Here is a 17,603-nt window from a genome sequence, read left to right on the forward strand (position 1 = left end):
GTCATGTAAGAGCAACATCTGTCTCCCATTGATGTGTGTGAGCTTAATAGCTCCCATGCCTTAAAAGAGACAGGTTTCACACATATAGTTTTTATTTTGGTCTCTGACTGAAAAACTTTGTAGGTAGCAATAAACCAGGACAGGGATCTAATATTTCTGTCATTGCCTTCCTAGAGTTTTCTGATTTTAGGACCGGACTTGCATGCTGATGCTGCACTGCCTTAAAGTGCCTGAAAGTTTTTTGTTTTTTTTAACTCACAAAAAATTATAATTTTTGCGGCCCACCACAACTTTCAACTTGACAAATGTGTGGACACAACATATTTGTTGGACACTGCTAGTTTAAATGTGGTCATGTTACTCCAGACAGGAATGTGTCCAGTTATTTTGGTTTGATCTGGGGTCATAGTTGCTCTTAAAACCAGAATAAATTGAAAATATATGTCACATTTTCTGTGAATAATTTACAATCACGTTGTGTGATCACTGTGGCATTTCAGCATTTTTGTGAATGTTCATGACCATATTTCAGTAAAATACTTAATCATGAAAAATATATACCTGAATGCACACATGATGAACTTAAAAGGTTCGCTTACGATTACAAAATGGAAATATTTTGAGATTAAATAACATTTAGGCTAAATCTGGATATGAAGTGATGAAGGGGTATATAGAGCCAGAGACATTTAGAATATTTTCATATTTTTAAGACGCAAACAAATGAAGAGCATCCTGAGTTCAGCTGTTGTTTTAAAGCCAGTGGTATGAAAACAATGTTCATCACAGAGTTGATGCATAATGTTTCAAGTCTAGACTCTTGAGAGAGATGGATTTTGTTTTATAGGCAGGATGCTGCAACACTGGCAGAAGCCACTGAAGGAGTGGGGCTGTCTATGGAGCCATTTTGCAGAACTTGGCTGAGGAAGGCATTCAGTGGTGTTCAAGTTGTTTCATCAGAACTGTCACTCATATAGCCTTTAACATAAAAAAAAAAAAGAAAAACCTACATTTTTGTCCATTTGTTCAAAGAAAAGGCATCATGAATAATATTCGTTTGCTGATCTCTTTGCTCCTTCACCATCTTATTCCTTCAGTTTTGGCATTTGCTACCTTATTTTTCATTACCTGCAGATTGCAATCTGCTTAGGAAAGTGTGGAGAAGTTTGGGTATGTAATTGTGATGGATAAAACTGTCGTTTGGGAATGTATCATAATCTGTCGTACTACATAGGAGTCAGGTGAGCCCAACAGAGATGAGAACCAATAGAAATAGAAATAGTTTGAAACACAAAGTAAAGTGGAAATACAGAATAACAAGTATTTTTACACACCATATTTCCATAGTTCACCAAAAATACTTCACAAAGAAAAATAAACTTCTATGCAATGGCTTAGTTCAAGTTTATTGGAAGTAGGAATGCATTAATTGGCAATGCATGCGTAAATAAGGGAATGATAGACAGGAGAATGTTTACATTTTATTATGGAAATGAAACAAAACACGTCCCAGTTGTGTTAATAACTTTAAAACAGGTTGTCATTCACTTTATTTGATCAATATTGACACTTTGGTTTGGGTTGTTTCTGCTGTGTGCATATAAAAAATACCTCATAAATAATCAGCTGTTGTTTTGTTTACAACAGTGTGTGGAGTAATTAGTCCCCAGGCCAAATCAGAAAGCTGATTCTTAAGTTGCACATGCAGTAAACATAATTATGAAAAGGCACAGTCTGCTTCTTTCAGAGCAAACGAAATCAACTCATTGTTTTTCTTCGTTTGCGGTCGGTCGCTGTTCAAAGTCAAAGCGGGACATTCTTTAGAGACTGCGTCTTAATTTTATTTATTTCAGCTGATATCCTGAACGCGTCTTCAGACAGCAGACCCAAACCTGAGCCAGAAGCTGTCATATGCGAAAGAGAGACTTGTGACTGGGAACTGAGAATTATGTTGTTAGACACAGCATAATAATATCCTGAACTGAAAGGCTGTTTATATGAAAAACCAGTAAGTGGTTTTTCACCCTTCCTGAAATAAATAGCATGTTTCATTTCAGCTACAGCTAAGAGACTGAGTCACATCTCTTGTGAATTTAAGTTATTCATCATTGAATCGAGATGCTACAGTTTGGCCAAAACTGAATCAGGAAACTTGGCGCCCGCTCAGTATCGGCTTCCTTTATGACTAGTTGGAGTGGCATGCAGCACAAATGGCTCCATATCTACACCCTTTCCCTGACAGTAAAGGAAGAGGTTTCCTGAGTCTAAATTGCTGCCTGATGCTTACATGATGAGGTGGGAGTCTCCAGAGACACAACATACCGCAGCCTCACATCTCCAGTCTCCCCGACTCCCTCGTGTTCCGGCACTGCCACATGTTTCGCTTTATTTTTTCCACATTTGTGCCTCTTAATTACGCCATATCAGTCAAAACACAAAATATCTTGTGTAATAGGGATGACTTATGTTTGGACAAATGTTCCGCAAAGGGATGAAAAAGGAAAATGCTGGAAACGGCTTTGGGCTACACGACTGATTTCCCATTACTGGGAAATCAGTCATGTCGCCCAATTTTTAAGGAACAATAAAACCTTGACTCACGCAGATTGAGCACCATTTTACCATTAAACGACAGCAAAAAATAAGACTGTCGTTTTAGGTATATTTCCAATTAAATGTGACTTTGGTTGACTTAATTTAAACTTTAATGTGATGTGACTAACAGCCCAACTACATTGCTCTGAGACAGATTTTTCCTTGTCCTTTCAAGAAAATTAGCGCTATAAAGTGCTTGCTAATACCAATATCGCACCAACAGGAGGCGATAATGTCAAAATCAGCTACATCAAAATTCAGAAGTAGATTCTACAATGCCAGTTTGTCTCAGACGTCGGGGCTTGGATACAGAAATTACATCATGTCAGAGCTGAGTAGGTCAAGGTGAAACTCGGGGAAAATAAGGGGATTTATTGATTGTTGTAGTGCTAACTACTTTACTAATATAACCCAATAAGTGTATTTCTCTCATCTTTATATGTTCAAACTGTAAAAAAACATTTTCACAAATGGAAGTCGTACATTGTTTAATGAAATATAAATCATCAGAGGTTCTAACATATATTGTTTGGTTCTCTGAAGTCAAGCGTACCGAGATCCCCCTGAAGTTGTAACTCCAAATGTGAAGAAGCTGGCCGAAAATGCCCGAGTTCAGTTTTCCAACATGGCTGCCGAGCATATAAAATGCAGTGGAAGTTGCAAGCAAAGAGCTATTTACTATTATTACATCATTATATATTATAATGACTGGAACTCTGGGTTTTGTACAGCCTTTGCTTATAAACAGGTTCAAAATGTCTTTGAACACACAACATGGGGCCAAATACTTGGTTAGTGGCTTGTCTCTCTAGTAGTTGGCACCACTAACAATTGGCAACTACCACTGGTTTCCAGTTTGCTGCTAAAACTTGCACAACGTGGGTGTGTTGTCATTCCCAGATTCAAGCTCCAACTTCTGGGAAAAATCGAATGCACCAGCGGCTCACACCTGCACATTTCACTGCTTTAGAGGCGCGGATATTGATTGCTCTGCAGCCTCCAACTTTCCCGGCCAAAAATTCCGACTTCATTTGGAGTTCTTGTTGCATTCCTGACTGGAAGCTTGAAAAGTCCAACCTCTCTGTTCAAGTAGAGTCTTAAACTAAAGCAGCGTGAAGAAAAATATTTGAAGGACTTCTTCCAAAAATTTGTAGCTGATCTTCTTTTTTTTTTTTAAATCCTTCGAGTTTGGCTTTGAAGTGTAATGAAACTAGAGTCACGACAAAGCGAGACTGATGTGGATCTTTACATGTTCTTTAGAAGTTTGTAAAAAAAAAAAATTATTCCCTTTAAGAAAATGTCTGTACCTTCATGTTCTCTGATTTGTATTGAAATACTTCTGTTATTGCATTTTGTCACACAAAAACAAAAGTCGGCATGAGGTGCTGTCACAGAAAATTTGTTTTATAAAATACTCTTGCTGGTGTGGAGAAGACCTTATTATAACAGAATAAAATCCAAAGCCCTAGTTGCTGCACGTTTCTACTGCGGTACACTTACTCACAGCCGGAGTTTACCTGTCCTCCCCCAGAAAATGTTTTTTCGTTCTTTTTTTACTCCACCACATTTCTCATTTTCTTTGGACTTTGTATATTCCGAAGGCTACTGCACAGCACCCATTAACACAGTAGGAGCAGAGATAAAAAGCAGGCCACCAATCTGCAGCTCCAGGCACAGAGACCCTTGCTTTTTTTTTTTTTAATTCAAGTTGTGTTCTGTTGTAAATCTCCTGATTTACAACAAGAGCAATGAGGCATGTTTTTGCTGAATGCTTTTTCTCTTACTGTGTTTATTCACAGCTTTCTGTCAATGAGGCAGTTGGAATCAGGAGAGAGGCTGATGGGTGGCTTTACAGAAAGAGGGATTATTTTGGCTAATTTGAGTTTTTTGTTTATTTTGGCATTACTTATCAAATTTGTAGAGGTTGCAGTTATAGTTGTATTTACTTGTTTTTAAGTTTGTCAGTATTAAATAAAAACAGTTTTCTGGGGGTTTTTTTTATTGTGGAGCTAGAGCATGGGCAATGCCATGTCAACACAGCGGCTCTCGCAAATCTTGTTGGCTTCAGTTTAAACGAGCTTCAAGTAATCAAATTTTTTCCACTAGAAAAATCTTACCCGATGTCCAACATTCGCAGAAACTTAAAACCCCATTAACTAGAAGTTCAGGCACAATGTGCTGGCCTTGTTTCAAAGCAAAATGCAGCTTTATATACATTTAGTCTTTTCACCATGGGACCAAGCATGCATTTAAACATATTCCCGTTGTCCAACGTGGAGAAAAATGTTTTTTTTGTGAAAATGTAACATTAGGAATAATAAAAAAAATTGCCATAAGTGAGTATAAATAATTTTCTTCTTCTTTTCCTGTCTGTCTCAGAAATCATTGACGACCTCGCACATCTCGTGGACAAAACAGACGGTAGGATTCGGAATGAGACACGAAGAGTGAAGCTGGTAGAGACCAAGTCAGCGTCATGCGGTGAGCCTCACTTACATCCCTTCACATTTAACAGCACCCTGGGTAGAGATGTGCACTACTTTACCAAATAATACAAAATCACAAATAGTTACACTTACAAATAGATTTTTTTTTTCTTTTGTCTCATTGTCAGTGTCTAGGAGTCTTTATTTACCCATAGATTCCTAAATCCCTGGGTAAATGACATAAGACAGCAGCCTATTTCTCTTTACTGCAACTCAAAATGGTAAAGACAGGAGAACATGCCATTAAAGTGAGGTAGATATGCGCAAATATTCATAAGCCAATGAATGGCTACAAGAAAATAGATCTGGCTTTGCTTGAGCTATTTTTAAAAAAAGATATGCACATCGATGTGTTAGACGAGCTTGTATTTAGCTTAACTAAAGACAACTTGGTCTACAATTGAAAAATGTTCTTTACATTCACTCCTTATCCAATTTAACTTCAAAAGAAATGCACAAAAATGTCAGCTTCTATATGAGCAAAGCTGGTAGGGACAAAATCCAACAGATTTGCTGGTGTGATTCTCCAGGTTTCATTGTTGTTTTCATGGTTGTGTCTTCAGATTTTGATTCGTAAATGAATGATTTTCTTCACAATTATGCTCTAAATTGGGTTGGTCTATAACATAAAATCCATTGACGTTTGTGGTTGCAACAAGATAAAACATGGATACCTGTGCAGTGCACTGCAGCTGTACAGTCTCAAATGTGACCAATCAGTTGAGCTAGTGGTAGTGGGCTGTTGTTTAGTTGGCCGAAAGCAGAAAGCACGGTGGGTAATGAACCTGAGAACATGGAGATGATGAGATCAGGCCTTGGCGCATGTTGTTGCTGGATGGTGAGCTCCGTTTGTCACGCCTCCTAACATGCTGCAGGCGTTTAAAGGATATGTCTTGATGAATCCCACAAAGTCACACATCAGGTCATGTCATCAACTTCTTTAAAACTCCACATGTTGTAGGACTGAGGAGTTTCCTGAAAAAAAGTTTTGTAAAGGCCTTTTGGCCTCTTTACCATAGATCCCATTTGTTTTATCATTTTCACAAAGAGCCTTTGTGTTTTGTTGAAAGAGAAATGCCTTTCAGAGGGAAATGGCTGTGATAGTTAGCTGACGAACACCAACCTTTGGAGTAGGCAGTCTCAGCAGAGCCCTTGTTTTCCTTTTTTCGCCTTGTGAAATGCCAGTTTCTGTTGCCCTGGCTGGGGCTGCATTGTTTCGACCCGGCTAACGGTCTGTCGCAGACAGAAACAGAGCTCGCAGAGGGAAGGTCAGCCTGCAGAATTCCTCTTTTTGTTGCTTGTGTCCCCATGGTGGCTGAGTATTAGCTTGTTTGACAATCCCAGAGATCCGTCTGTTGTTTGGTTCAACATGTTTCTTTTTGCTTTCCCATCTCCTGCCATCTTCCTCTTCTGTTTGAGGTCGGAGAATATTTATGGCTCTGGTTTGTGCAAGTCTGGTATGTTTAGGTATGGCTCTGTGAAAATATTAGGACCATATATGAATAACATCTATAACATAGTGGAAGTTATATTAGGGGCAAGAGTGACTCACTGGGAGGAGAGTCATCTTTCAATTAGAAGACTTGATTTCAGCTTCCTGCTCCACTACATGTTGATGTGCCCTGGAGCAAGGCACTTAACCCATTTTTTTTTACTAAATTTAAAGTAAAATTAAAAACTCTCTTTCATTCTTAATAATTTATCTTTACTGTACAATCTTATTTTTTTTGTTTTTCATATTTTTTAACCTTCCTTTTGTGAATGTAGACTAGTTCTATTATGTTCTGTTCTAATTCAAAGTTACACAACTATCTGCATATTGTTGGAGTGTGTATGAATGTGTAGCATTTTAAGTGGTCAGTACGACCAGATAAAGCTTAATCTGTTTACTGTGTTAAAATCAGTCTTAATAGCTCTGAAACATTCAAGTCATAGAATCCAAAAAAACATTCTGAAATATATTATAAGTTATTGTACAAGTTCAACTTTAATGGAAGGCGTACAATGTATTAGGACAGGTAGTTGCATTATTTTGACCTAAGAGCAGGGAACGTGTTTGCTGTGAACCAAATACAGCATTTAAGGCGCCATGGTAACAGTGGGGCACAGAGGTGGACGTGTCATGGTTTGGGGATGTGACCAGAATCCACCGTGAGTCCTAGGTTAGGTCATATGTAAAAATACAAAATTAATCTGAAGCAGAACTTAATCTTATTGACTGTCTGAGAAGTAAGCCATGAAAAGTCCTGGGCCTAGTCAAAGCCCAGATCATGATTTTATGTCAATTCTGTGGTGTGACTTGAATCACACCCCAGGTGGAGCGATGAAGAAGTAAAGGCTCCAGCCCAATTTTTTTCACAACTGTACATGTTGATCTCTGTCTGTTGGTATTGCATTTCTGCTTTATGCTATTTTTCTGTGTTTAGAAAGTATGCATGCACATGCCTGCTGCAGTTGTGGGTTTTATGCCTCTTGTCTTCGGGGACGGAAAATTCCCCCTCTGATCCTCTTCACTCTCACCTCTACGCCTTCGCTCGCTTTCGTTCATTCATCTCTGTCATCCCTCTGTCCACCACCTCAGTTGTTTGACACTCACGTCTGCGTTAAGCAAAGAAAGAAGTGAAAATACTGCATGCCACAGATTGTTCGAAGGGCTTTCCCTCTTTTGCTCTAGCAGTGTGTTTATAATTCCTTAGCTTTAGGGCTTTATTTATTTTTAAAAGCTCTGTTCATCCAAAGACACTGTTTGATATTATGTCTCAGACGCGTCTCTGCAAAGGTAGGATAGTCGGGGTCTGACAGCAGAGCATGCTTAGCATTGCTGCTAAGCATGCGAGATACTTAGCAGTAGTTTTGCTGCTCTAACCGTGTAGTGATGCACATTATCTTTTAAACCGTTTTTCCCTCCTGCAGAGATTTCTTCCCTAAAACAATCATTTTACTTTGATACATTCAGAAATTGATATGAATAGATTTTGGTTTCTTCTTCTTACTTTTTTCTTTAGAGACTTGATTTGGAAGAAATGACTTGTGATCTGTGTTACAAAAACCAGAAATGCCTCAAATCTCTGATCGTTGCACATGCTAATTTTCTCGCATCTGAAGGTCAGGAATAAATATCACAGACTTTTATCTCATCATAAATTGATCCGCTAACATGTTTCATCAAACAGCAGTGGTTTGAGAAACCGCTATAGATACTTCACATGCTTCTGTTTCATCCTGCAAGTAGTTTTGATTCAACACCAACAACCAAAAAAACGTCTGACTGTAGAGCCGGAGATGTTTACGTCGAGTCGTTTGAACTGAACACAAGTCTCAGTCAGTTTTGAAGTCTTTTCTTTTGCAACACAAGTGCAACTTGAATCAGAGTCTCAAAATGAAGATGACTAGAGCCACGCTCAGCTGTCGTTAAGGAACAGAACTTCCTTAAACAAAACACAAAAACACACATTTTTCTACAAACATTTCAAGCACCGATCTGCTCCTGTCATAGTTGGATGATGCGGATACCCAGTCATTACCGCTTCTGTCAGCTTTGGCAGAAACTAAGGAGTGTTTTTTAGTCTTGTTGGATTAGTGTGCCAGATTAGTCGGTAGGACTACAGGATCTGTTGTAGTGCAATGTGAGTCAGAAGGTCCTCAACACACAGCATCACTTCATGATGACTCCAATTGACTTAGCTAATCCCCAGCTTGTAGAGAGACGCTTCAGCAGCCCTATGAAACCCAGAGGCGGCTTGAATCCCAACTAAGTTACACACTCAGTGCTACGGGAGATTTCCAAGGAAACTCTTGCTGTGATTTGGATTACTTTAACTTTAGCTGCAGCACTAATGTTTGATTTTTATTGTCTCTTAATGTTTGTGTTATTTCTTATGCATGTTAGGATGTGTTGGTGGAGAAAAAAGAAGCAATAATATCTAAATGTTTAAGCTGTTTTATATTATTGATCAAGTTTTTACACCAGTGTTGTTTTTATGCAAGTGAGATTCTTTCATAGTTTAGCCTCCTTGTGGAATACTGGATGGATTAGTTTAGCTTCTGCCTGACTAGGCAATAGTTTAGGTTTGGTCTTAGGTTAAAGTGAGGCTTAATGAAGTAATGCCATCCAAGCTGCTCATTCTTTAAAAAAAACAAAAACAAAACATTTCTACTCTTTTTTTTTTCTTTTCTTTTGTTTTAAAGGAAATTCCTTAGAAGGTACCAGAGTGACCAATGTCTTCTCTGGTCATATGGAGCAGAGAAGCCATTCATTTCTACGCTTCCTCCATCTGTTGCTGCACACTGCCAACAGGCTGGCTGAAAAACATACACTATAGCTGTGCTAAATGTCATCCACAGAAATGTTAGAAAATGAACCCTAAAAACTACATGAGCATCTGTTTATAACAAGTCGTTGGCAAATTTAATACAGTTTGCAGAAAAACTCTGAAACAGAAGATCCTTGACTTAAACTTATGTTGATTTCATGTGTCACAGAACATTTGGATAATTTAAGAACTTTTATTGATATGCCATCTTTTTCTTAATGCCCTATGAATAAACAAACAAAAACAACTTATTAAAGTTTTTGTCTGTCCCAGTTTTGTTTCGAGAAACATCCCCATGTTAATCTTGTCGACAGAAAATATGTCCCCTTCCTTCAGGGGTCATGCTCGCCTTTTGTGGTCCAAAAGGTCTTTGAACTCTGAGCGGGGAGGCAGCGTCAGGACTCTCACCAATTATCATTTTCTTTCTGTGATTTGTCCTACTGATGCCTCTGAAAATTGCTAAGATGGGATGAACCCAGACTTGTTCCTGCAGGACTCCTGGGTGGTCAGTCTGTCAGCAGACACCAACCAACTCCATCAGCGGGACTGTCACAGCACCGCCCTAATCTATCGGGGATGCCAGCGCCAATCTTGTCATGAGGCCCCCAGGGGTCCCTCTGAGGGCGAGGAAGGCCATGTCTAGTTGCCGGGGCAGACAGTGACGGTGCAAGGACAAAAGAAGGGTGGGGTCACTTTGGGTGTCAACTGTGGCTTTATGAGTGACTATTATGTGAAGCTGAAGAGTGTGAGAGCTTTGCTCTGCAGTAATGCATGCATAGCTTGCAAAGCTCATTCCTTAATGCTCCTGTTGCTATGGATTGAGAGGTGGAGTTTCTGTCAGATGTTGGATGAGGATCAATGAAATTCGTAACTCTGAATCCAATAAGCGTTGGGTTTTGCTTACATATCATTTACATGCAAACAAGGATAACTGCAGCAAATTCTGATGTGTGTTTTGCTTTTAGCTGGAGGCGTTTAAAGAGTCATCACAAGCAAATGTTTCTTCTTTGATATTTACATTTAGCTCACATATGTTGGGGATTAGTGGGGAGAGGTGCTGCCTGGTCCGGCAATAACACCCAAAATGCATGTCCTGTGTGAGCACCTTCAACTCAAACAGAATAAAAACGCAAGTTATTACCTACATATGGATAAACTACAAAACACAAGCCCTCCATGTTTTAGTTTACTTTAAAAAACGAACTAAATAAGCCAACTTACAGTGACTTCCAAAGCCATCTGGACCCCCTTTAACCACAGTTTATCCAGCATGGCTTAAACCTTGCCTTGACTTTTCACCTGTGGGACCAACAGCCAATTAGACGGCAGAGGAGGGAGTGGGAGTAAAAAGCACAAGAATGAGAGAAATGTAACAGTAAAAAAAAATGGTTGGGTGAAATACCAACCACATGCTGCAGAGAACGTTGGACAGTTTGAGTCAGAGGACAAACAGCTGTCATCAGTACTTCAGCACCGCAGCTCAAGTCACATAAAAAGCCACATCAATGCAACCTTGCTAGAGGTTTGTTGGCTTTTATCTGTCCAAAATTGTCTTAATGTCCCACAAGCTTATTTAAATCAGGCTTGAGGTTTGGGCTTTGACTGAGCCACCGCAACCTCTGTGCAAAGTTTGTCTTGTTGATGACTAACTTTGAGCCAAGCTTCAGCAGGTAGACGGATGGCTCATGTATGACTCTAGGATAATTTGCAGGAATTATTTTTGACATGTGATCTAACAACCTGCAGTTTTTAGCTGAAATTTCAAAAATCTTCTCAGTTTTAAACAGATTTTTAATTTTTATTTTTTCAAGAAATGACTGCATTGGAATGGGATGCTACTTTCAGATGGAGCAAATGTTGAGTTACAAAGTCTCATTTTACAAACTTACACCCCTCATAAATATCCGAACAGCTCCTGTAAATTTAAAACTCCAAACTGTTTGCATTGTAAGAGAAATTAATATATTTTAAGGAGACTCTGGATCACTTTTTCAATTGCTGGTGTAAATGAAATGTTTCATTGGACAGAAAATGTTGGCATTTGATCCTAATGATAATTCCCAATTAAGTTTCAAGAGATTCGGCGGTGATCGTCCTCCTGACTGAGTTGATATGACATGATTTGAGTTTTGATGTCTTTGGTAATCAGCAGAGGTTTGTGCCTTAATCTCATCCTTCTCTGTTTTTCCTTTTGTCCGTTCAGGGATGCTGGTGGTGATCGTGCTGCTGCTCATAGCCATCGTTGTGATCGCCGTGTGGCCTGTGTAGCTGATGGAGGCGGCAGCAGCGGCGGATGTGGACCAGTTTAAATCACGGATACTCACTGAAATACTGTCTTCGGTCTTCTGTTCTCTCTTTTGATCACTGGAAACTATCAAACTAAACGAATGTGAAATAAAATTTCCTTCATTTAGCAGCACAAATGTTTGTTTTTATACTGTGGGCAGAAGAGGCTTGAGGACGTTTCCTTCTCTGTCCTGTACATACTGTGGGAATATAAATCATCTTTTACTGTAGTGAAAATAACGTTTGAATCACTGCATCCACTGATCATCTGGATGTTAAATTATTTGGCAGATTGTGAACTACTTTTTTAAGTAATTTAGTCCAAACAGCAGGACCTCCTGCAGGTCTACAGTCTTTCTGTGGCTGGACTCAGGTTTACATCAGGTACAGTAACCTTCCAATATTCACATTCACATTTATTTACTCGTGCATTGCTGTAGCAGCTGTAATGATATAAGTTTGCTAGCACTTTCTAATGTTTATCGAACAGACTGTAGCCAGAACTAACAGTTACCAACATGCCTCTGTTACTTCCTGTTAAATCAGCTCTGCTTGTAATATCTAATAAATGACATTTTCAGTTAATAGTCCCTTGATACCCGTCTGTCTGCCTTCATGTCAGAGACTCGTCACGCATCTCTGGAGTACCGGAGGGTTTTGTAACGCGATATTTGGTCAGAGTGGGCTGCTGACATCCTTTCTGCACACATGCACCACATCTTCAGTCTACAGTGCCTGAAAAAAATATGCCGACTCATTCACATCCTGTCGCATTATAATGCAAACGACAACATAGTTTATGGGGATTTTAGGTGAGAGACCAGCACCAAATAGCCGTGAAGCAGAAGCAAAAGTCTGAAAAAGTTTGTTTTCATCCCCTTCTAAAACGACTCAGAAGTCACCTCGGTTGTAAATATGATCCACATAATGTAATGTTGGTACAAGTGCAGCTGTTGTAGAGCAAATTACAACATGGTTGGTTGTGGAGAAGCTTAAATCAGGATTAGATTAGATTATAAAACAATATGCCAAACTTTCAACATCTTGCAGAGTTAGTTTTGCGCGTAATCAGCAAAATGAAAAGGAAAAAAAAAAAGAAAAAAATCACAGCAACAAAGACAATAATCTGTCAATGTAACAAGTTTATTTCAACTGATAATCTGAATTTAGTTCTACCAAGTTTGTGTTCAGTAGTTATTTTCCTTCTTTAATGTCAACGATCTAAACAACCACATACAGGTAATAATAACAAAAAAAAAAGTTGAAAAGACAAAATCCACAATGTCTTGTGTCATTAAATATATTCATATATAATAACCATAATATATTAGTAGGCATCGTAAAACAACATTGCTAAAAGTCTTTGCAATGGCGACAAGAACATTTACAATTCATAGTATGAACACAAAGCAATGCTTTGATGTGTTTATGGCGTTTCATCGGGGAGGCTTGTCAAACCATTGCTCTACAGACTGCTGGGGAAAAGGACAGCATGAGGCTACAGAGATGAGGGAAGTGTGATTAGAGGTTAAAGTTCATCAGATGACGATAAAACTAAAATATTTACCAACGAAAGGCAGGAGTATGTGTTCGTGAGCAGCACTGAATCTTTTCAGGATAATTTGAATACAAATCAAACACTAGATGTATAGTTAAGTCACAATAATGTCAGTCATCTGTTTGTCAGGCATCTATTGCAGTCAAACCCCTGTTCTTAACACCATGGCTTTATAAGGACGCGTAAGGCTCCGTTATACTAGATCTCCTCCATCGCTTAAAAACAACTGAATCTCAGTTAATTCAGAAAACCCCATTTTTGTGTGTGATTCTACGGAGCCTTACTTTGCAGTGTAAGAGCATCATCAGAAGGAATCATGCAGATTTTGATTTCTGTGTTGTTCTACTATCGTATAATTGCACTGTAAACCATATGAGCTGCTGCTCATACTTTTTTTCTTCCTACTCGTTCTACATCCGTTCTCATCTTTCTCCCTTCTCATTGATAAATATCACAGCATCTATTTGAGAGCACGACAAATGTATATCTGCATATTTTGTCATGCATCCTGAAAAACTCAACTTCCTTTGATCTCTCAGAAGGCAGATTAGGTGGAATTTGGAGGTGTGCGTGCTTAGTAGGCGAGCAAGTAGCGACCTGTAAACTTTTGCATTCGCAGTCCGCTGTGAGCGGGGCCTAATTAAACTTCACCGACGAGGCTATGCATGTGATTTTGAGAGACAAGAAACTGTTTATTCCTGGGTTTGTTTTCGTTGATGTCGTCTTTCAAAGATCGATGCATTAATTATTAATGTTTTACATAACCTGAGCTCTGCGACTTTGTTCCTATCAAGAGACGTGAACTGTGTACAAACAGATGAGCAAAGTGGTATCAACAGGCAGATGATTACGACCCATTCCACCTTGTGCAAAATGTTGAAGTGAATGGACTGTGTCCTTATAGTCGATGTGCCTTCTTGCATTGATGTCTGCAAAAACAGTACAAATCTGAGATCCGATAATGACAAAAACATTGCAAATGAAGGTGGAGATAAATAAAGTAATACCTCTTACTAAAGGTCCTGTATATAATGTATATCTGCATCATGAGGTATGAGCATGATCCTTTCATGGTTTCCATTTTCCTGCTTTTTGTATCTTTGTTCCTACAGTTATAAGATACTTTTCTAATTCTTTTAAACTAATTCATGTACGTTTTAATAATCTGCTGTCAGCAATATAGTATTTATGAGTTTGTAAAACATCTGAACCCTTACGAATGTGACATACACTACTGTTTACTGCCTTCTTTGCAGCAAAGACAGTAGTATGCAGCTGCAATTAAGTATTAATTGGTGACATGCATCGCATTTTGCTGCAAAACGAAGGCTGTATCCATGTCCCATATTCTTTATTTTTGCTATCTTTACTGTTGCGAAAAAATATTTTAAGATCTGATGTAAAAGCTCGTGTAAAACTGTGAGTGTCCTCTGGTCGATAAACTGTTTGAAAAAGCGAGTCTTGTTTAAAAGCCAGTAACGAAAATGACTCGTTTAAATAAACTGATAAGAAATGAAGAGCAATGACAGCAACAAATCAAATATGAAATAAAATACAAAAGCACCTTAAAGGAGTAGTTCAGGACTTTTATGCATATATATATATATATATATAGGTGGGGAACATAAAACATCATGAAACATCTTTAGGATCAGCGCCTAAACATCAATAGGTGTCCTGACAGTGAACACCGAGTGTGAGGCGTTCTAATCCAACATCACTGTGTGATCTGACCTCACAAATGCACATTTCAAAGAAAGGTAATAAAATCTCCTAAATGTTTTCCTGAACCTTGTACCCAGGCTGCAGAGAGGAGTTGAAGCTGTCGTAGTTATAAATGTTGGACCATCTTATGAAACTCTATAGAATAAGTCCACATGTATACAAAGACAGACAAGAAAATACTATAAGCAACATGCAGTGGATTAACTTCAATTTTTGATGATTATTTGAGATGCACTGACATATTGTCTGCTTAGAACGTCACTTGAAAAATCTTGAATTACTCCTTTAACAGCCACCTAAGTGATTTGACCGCTCTCAAATTAGAAGGGTGAATATGTACTCTTAGCATAACGCACCACAGCATTTACGATTTAAGATGTGTAGTTGAGGAGCTTTTATAAATAAAAACTAAACTCTGTCCCTGTCCTTCTCCTTCCACTTGCATATTCTTAATCCTAGAACTCACGAAAAAGTAAACTTGAGAGATTTATGATTGTTTAAGCTGCAGATATTCCTGACTCAGAGCACACGATAGACAACTACATGTATGTTGGTTTGACACAGCAACAGTAGCTTTCACAGCACGTACCTCGGATAAACGACAGCTTTCCATGAAACCAGTTAAGTTCTCTGTGAAAAATACAGTTAAAAAAAAACAATACATGCAGAGGCAATATTGCAGCTGTAGTTAAGTGTCTTTTTGTCATTTGCACCAGCGTAGGATGTCCATAGAAAAATTAGAGCATTCAATACAGGGTTTTCATACTAGAGTAAAGAAAACAAACACAAATAATGTTATATACTGGTAACAGGTGCAAATTCGCCAAATCCACAAGAGAGACGAATCTCAGGGTAAAAATAAACCATGAAACCAAATCTGCAAGGTGACCTCCTTCAACAAAAGTTCACTAGAAAATACAAATCATCCTAAATAATTCTCTTCATGCTTCTACACAAAAAGCAGCGACATAAACAGTGTCCTCTGTCCCGGGTCCTCTGTCTCTCTCACTTTCTCTCGTTTTTTTTTCTTCTTCTTCTTTTTTTTTTTTTTTTTCTGAGAACCTGTTGAGGATTCCTCTTCGTTCTCCAGCTTTCCTCTCTGCTTGCTCCCCACCTATGGCTTCTTGCACTTTCCTTTCTTCTCACGCTGCTGGAACTTTCTCAGTCTGCGTGCCCACGTGTCCCTCCACTGGATGACCAGGCTTCCTTTGTCCGCCACCACTCCGCTCTGGCCGGGGGAGTCCTCGTCGTTCCCCAGCAGCAGGTACTTCTTCCCGGGCTTGATCTTGGGGCACTTGCAGGCCACGTCTTTGGCGCGGACCCATAGGAACTGGTCCCCCCTGCGGATGCGGCTTTCCCCCTGCTTGTAGACGGATATGATGTTGACGGTAAATTTCCACCACTCGCCGGCTTTGTCTGCCTTCAGGATGTGCACCTGGACAGCTGCAGTGTGATATCGGGAGGACAAAGCATTGTTGGTTAACGTCGAGTCGGTTTTACTGCTTTCAACACATGCACAACATATTTCTATTTGCTTATAATACAGACTGGGGCCTCTTGTGATTTTTATAAAGCCTTTAAGCTTCTTACCAATACATTACAAAAAGAAGCCTGTTGGAACATTAATCATTAAGTTAGTGACAGAAGAGAAATCTGCTGCGAGAGCACACTGCAAAAACACAAAAACTTACAGAGCACTTTAGTCTAGCTGCAAGAGCAAATTTCTAAATGCACTTGAAATAAGACAAATGAACTTACAAGTAACTTTTCTGCAAGATAAAAGAGCTCATTTTCAGTGAATAATTCCTTAATATTGTACTTTATAAAGTACTATTTCCATTGGCAGAATATTTCACTTGAAACAGGAAAAATGTCTTGTTATAAGTGAATTTATCTGCCGATGGAACAAGTATTTTTTCATCAATATTAAGGAATTATTTACTTAAATCGAGCCACTAGATTTTGCAGAAAACTTACTTTTAAGTTAGTTTTGTCTTATTTCAATTGTACTAACATATTTGCACTAGAAATGAGACCAAAATTACTCGGTAAGATTTTGTGTTTTTGCAGTGTGCGTGCAGTCACAGTTTGCACAATAAATAACAATGAACAACACTAAAGCAAACACGATCCTGTTTCAAAAATGGACGTTTGTGGTTTACGTTGTTCTCTTAAACAAAGTGAAAAGGCCAGGTATGCAGCCCAGCTATCATATACGGCTCCACATGCACTTTGTCTATTATACTGACACAGCAGTGTGATCAGTAATGGGATTAGGAGGCAAGAGACGGCTATTAGAGACGTTAGCTGAGCAGACACTCAGGGATATTACGTGGGGAATGAACAGACGTGGCCCTCAGGGAGCAGATAGATGCTCATGTATCCTACACCAGAATGTATCAATATGTATTATATTGACCAGATCTCTATTAAGTTCCATTAAGCTTCTCCTATAATTATGAGGGAGCTTTAAAGATGAACAATCATATGATGGGGGTCACTTCTTTCTCCTTCAGCATTACAAGAAAATCCGAGTGCAGTGCAGGATTTGTATCTACAATCTCCAAACCAGTGATCTAAAACTGTACATTTTCTTATTTTTTTTTCATCTGAAACCTTCTTAAATATCATACTTTGAAC

At 38.8% G+C, this 17,603-nt stretch overlaps 2 protein-coding genes across 2 annotated transcripts in view; one reads left to right on the forward strand and one right to left on the reverse strand.

Moving 5' to 3' along the window:
- Positions 1 to 12,276, forward strand: part of stx8 (syntaxin 8) — a 31,272-nt gene extending 18,996 nt beyond the window's left edge. The window contains exons 7-8 of the mRNA XM_008414596.1: positions 4,975 to 5,076; positions 11,598 to 12,276. Coding sequence (XP_008412818.1) covers positions 4,975 to 5,076; positions 11,598 to 11,662 — 167 coding nt within the window. The 3' untranslated portion in view covers positions 11,663 to 12,276. The remainder of the gene's footprint in view (positions 1 to 4,974; positions 5,077 to 11,597) is intronic.
- Positions 12,277 to 15,981: 3,705 nt separating this feature from the next.
- The window catches only part of ntn1a (netrin 1a), a 67,890-nt gene continuing 66,268 nt past the window's right edge, over positions 15,982 to 17,603 (reverse strand). The window contains exon 7 of the mRNA XM_008414585.2: positions 15,982 to 16,406. Within this exon, the coding sequence (XP_008412807.1) occupies positions 16,078 to 16,406 (329 nt within the window). The 3' untranslated portion in view covers positions 15,982 to 16,077. The remainder of the gene's footprint in view (positions 16,407 to 17,603) is intronic.

The sequence above is a fragment of the Poecilia reticulata genome, linkage group LG1 (genome assembly GCF_000633615.1).
Source record: "Poecilia reticulata strain Guanapo linkage group LG1, Guppy_female_1.0+MT, whole genome shotgun sequence".
Lineage (NCBI taxonomy): Eukaryota > Metazoa > Chordata > Actinopteri > Cyprinodontiformes > Poeciliidae > Poecilia > Poecilia reticulata.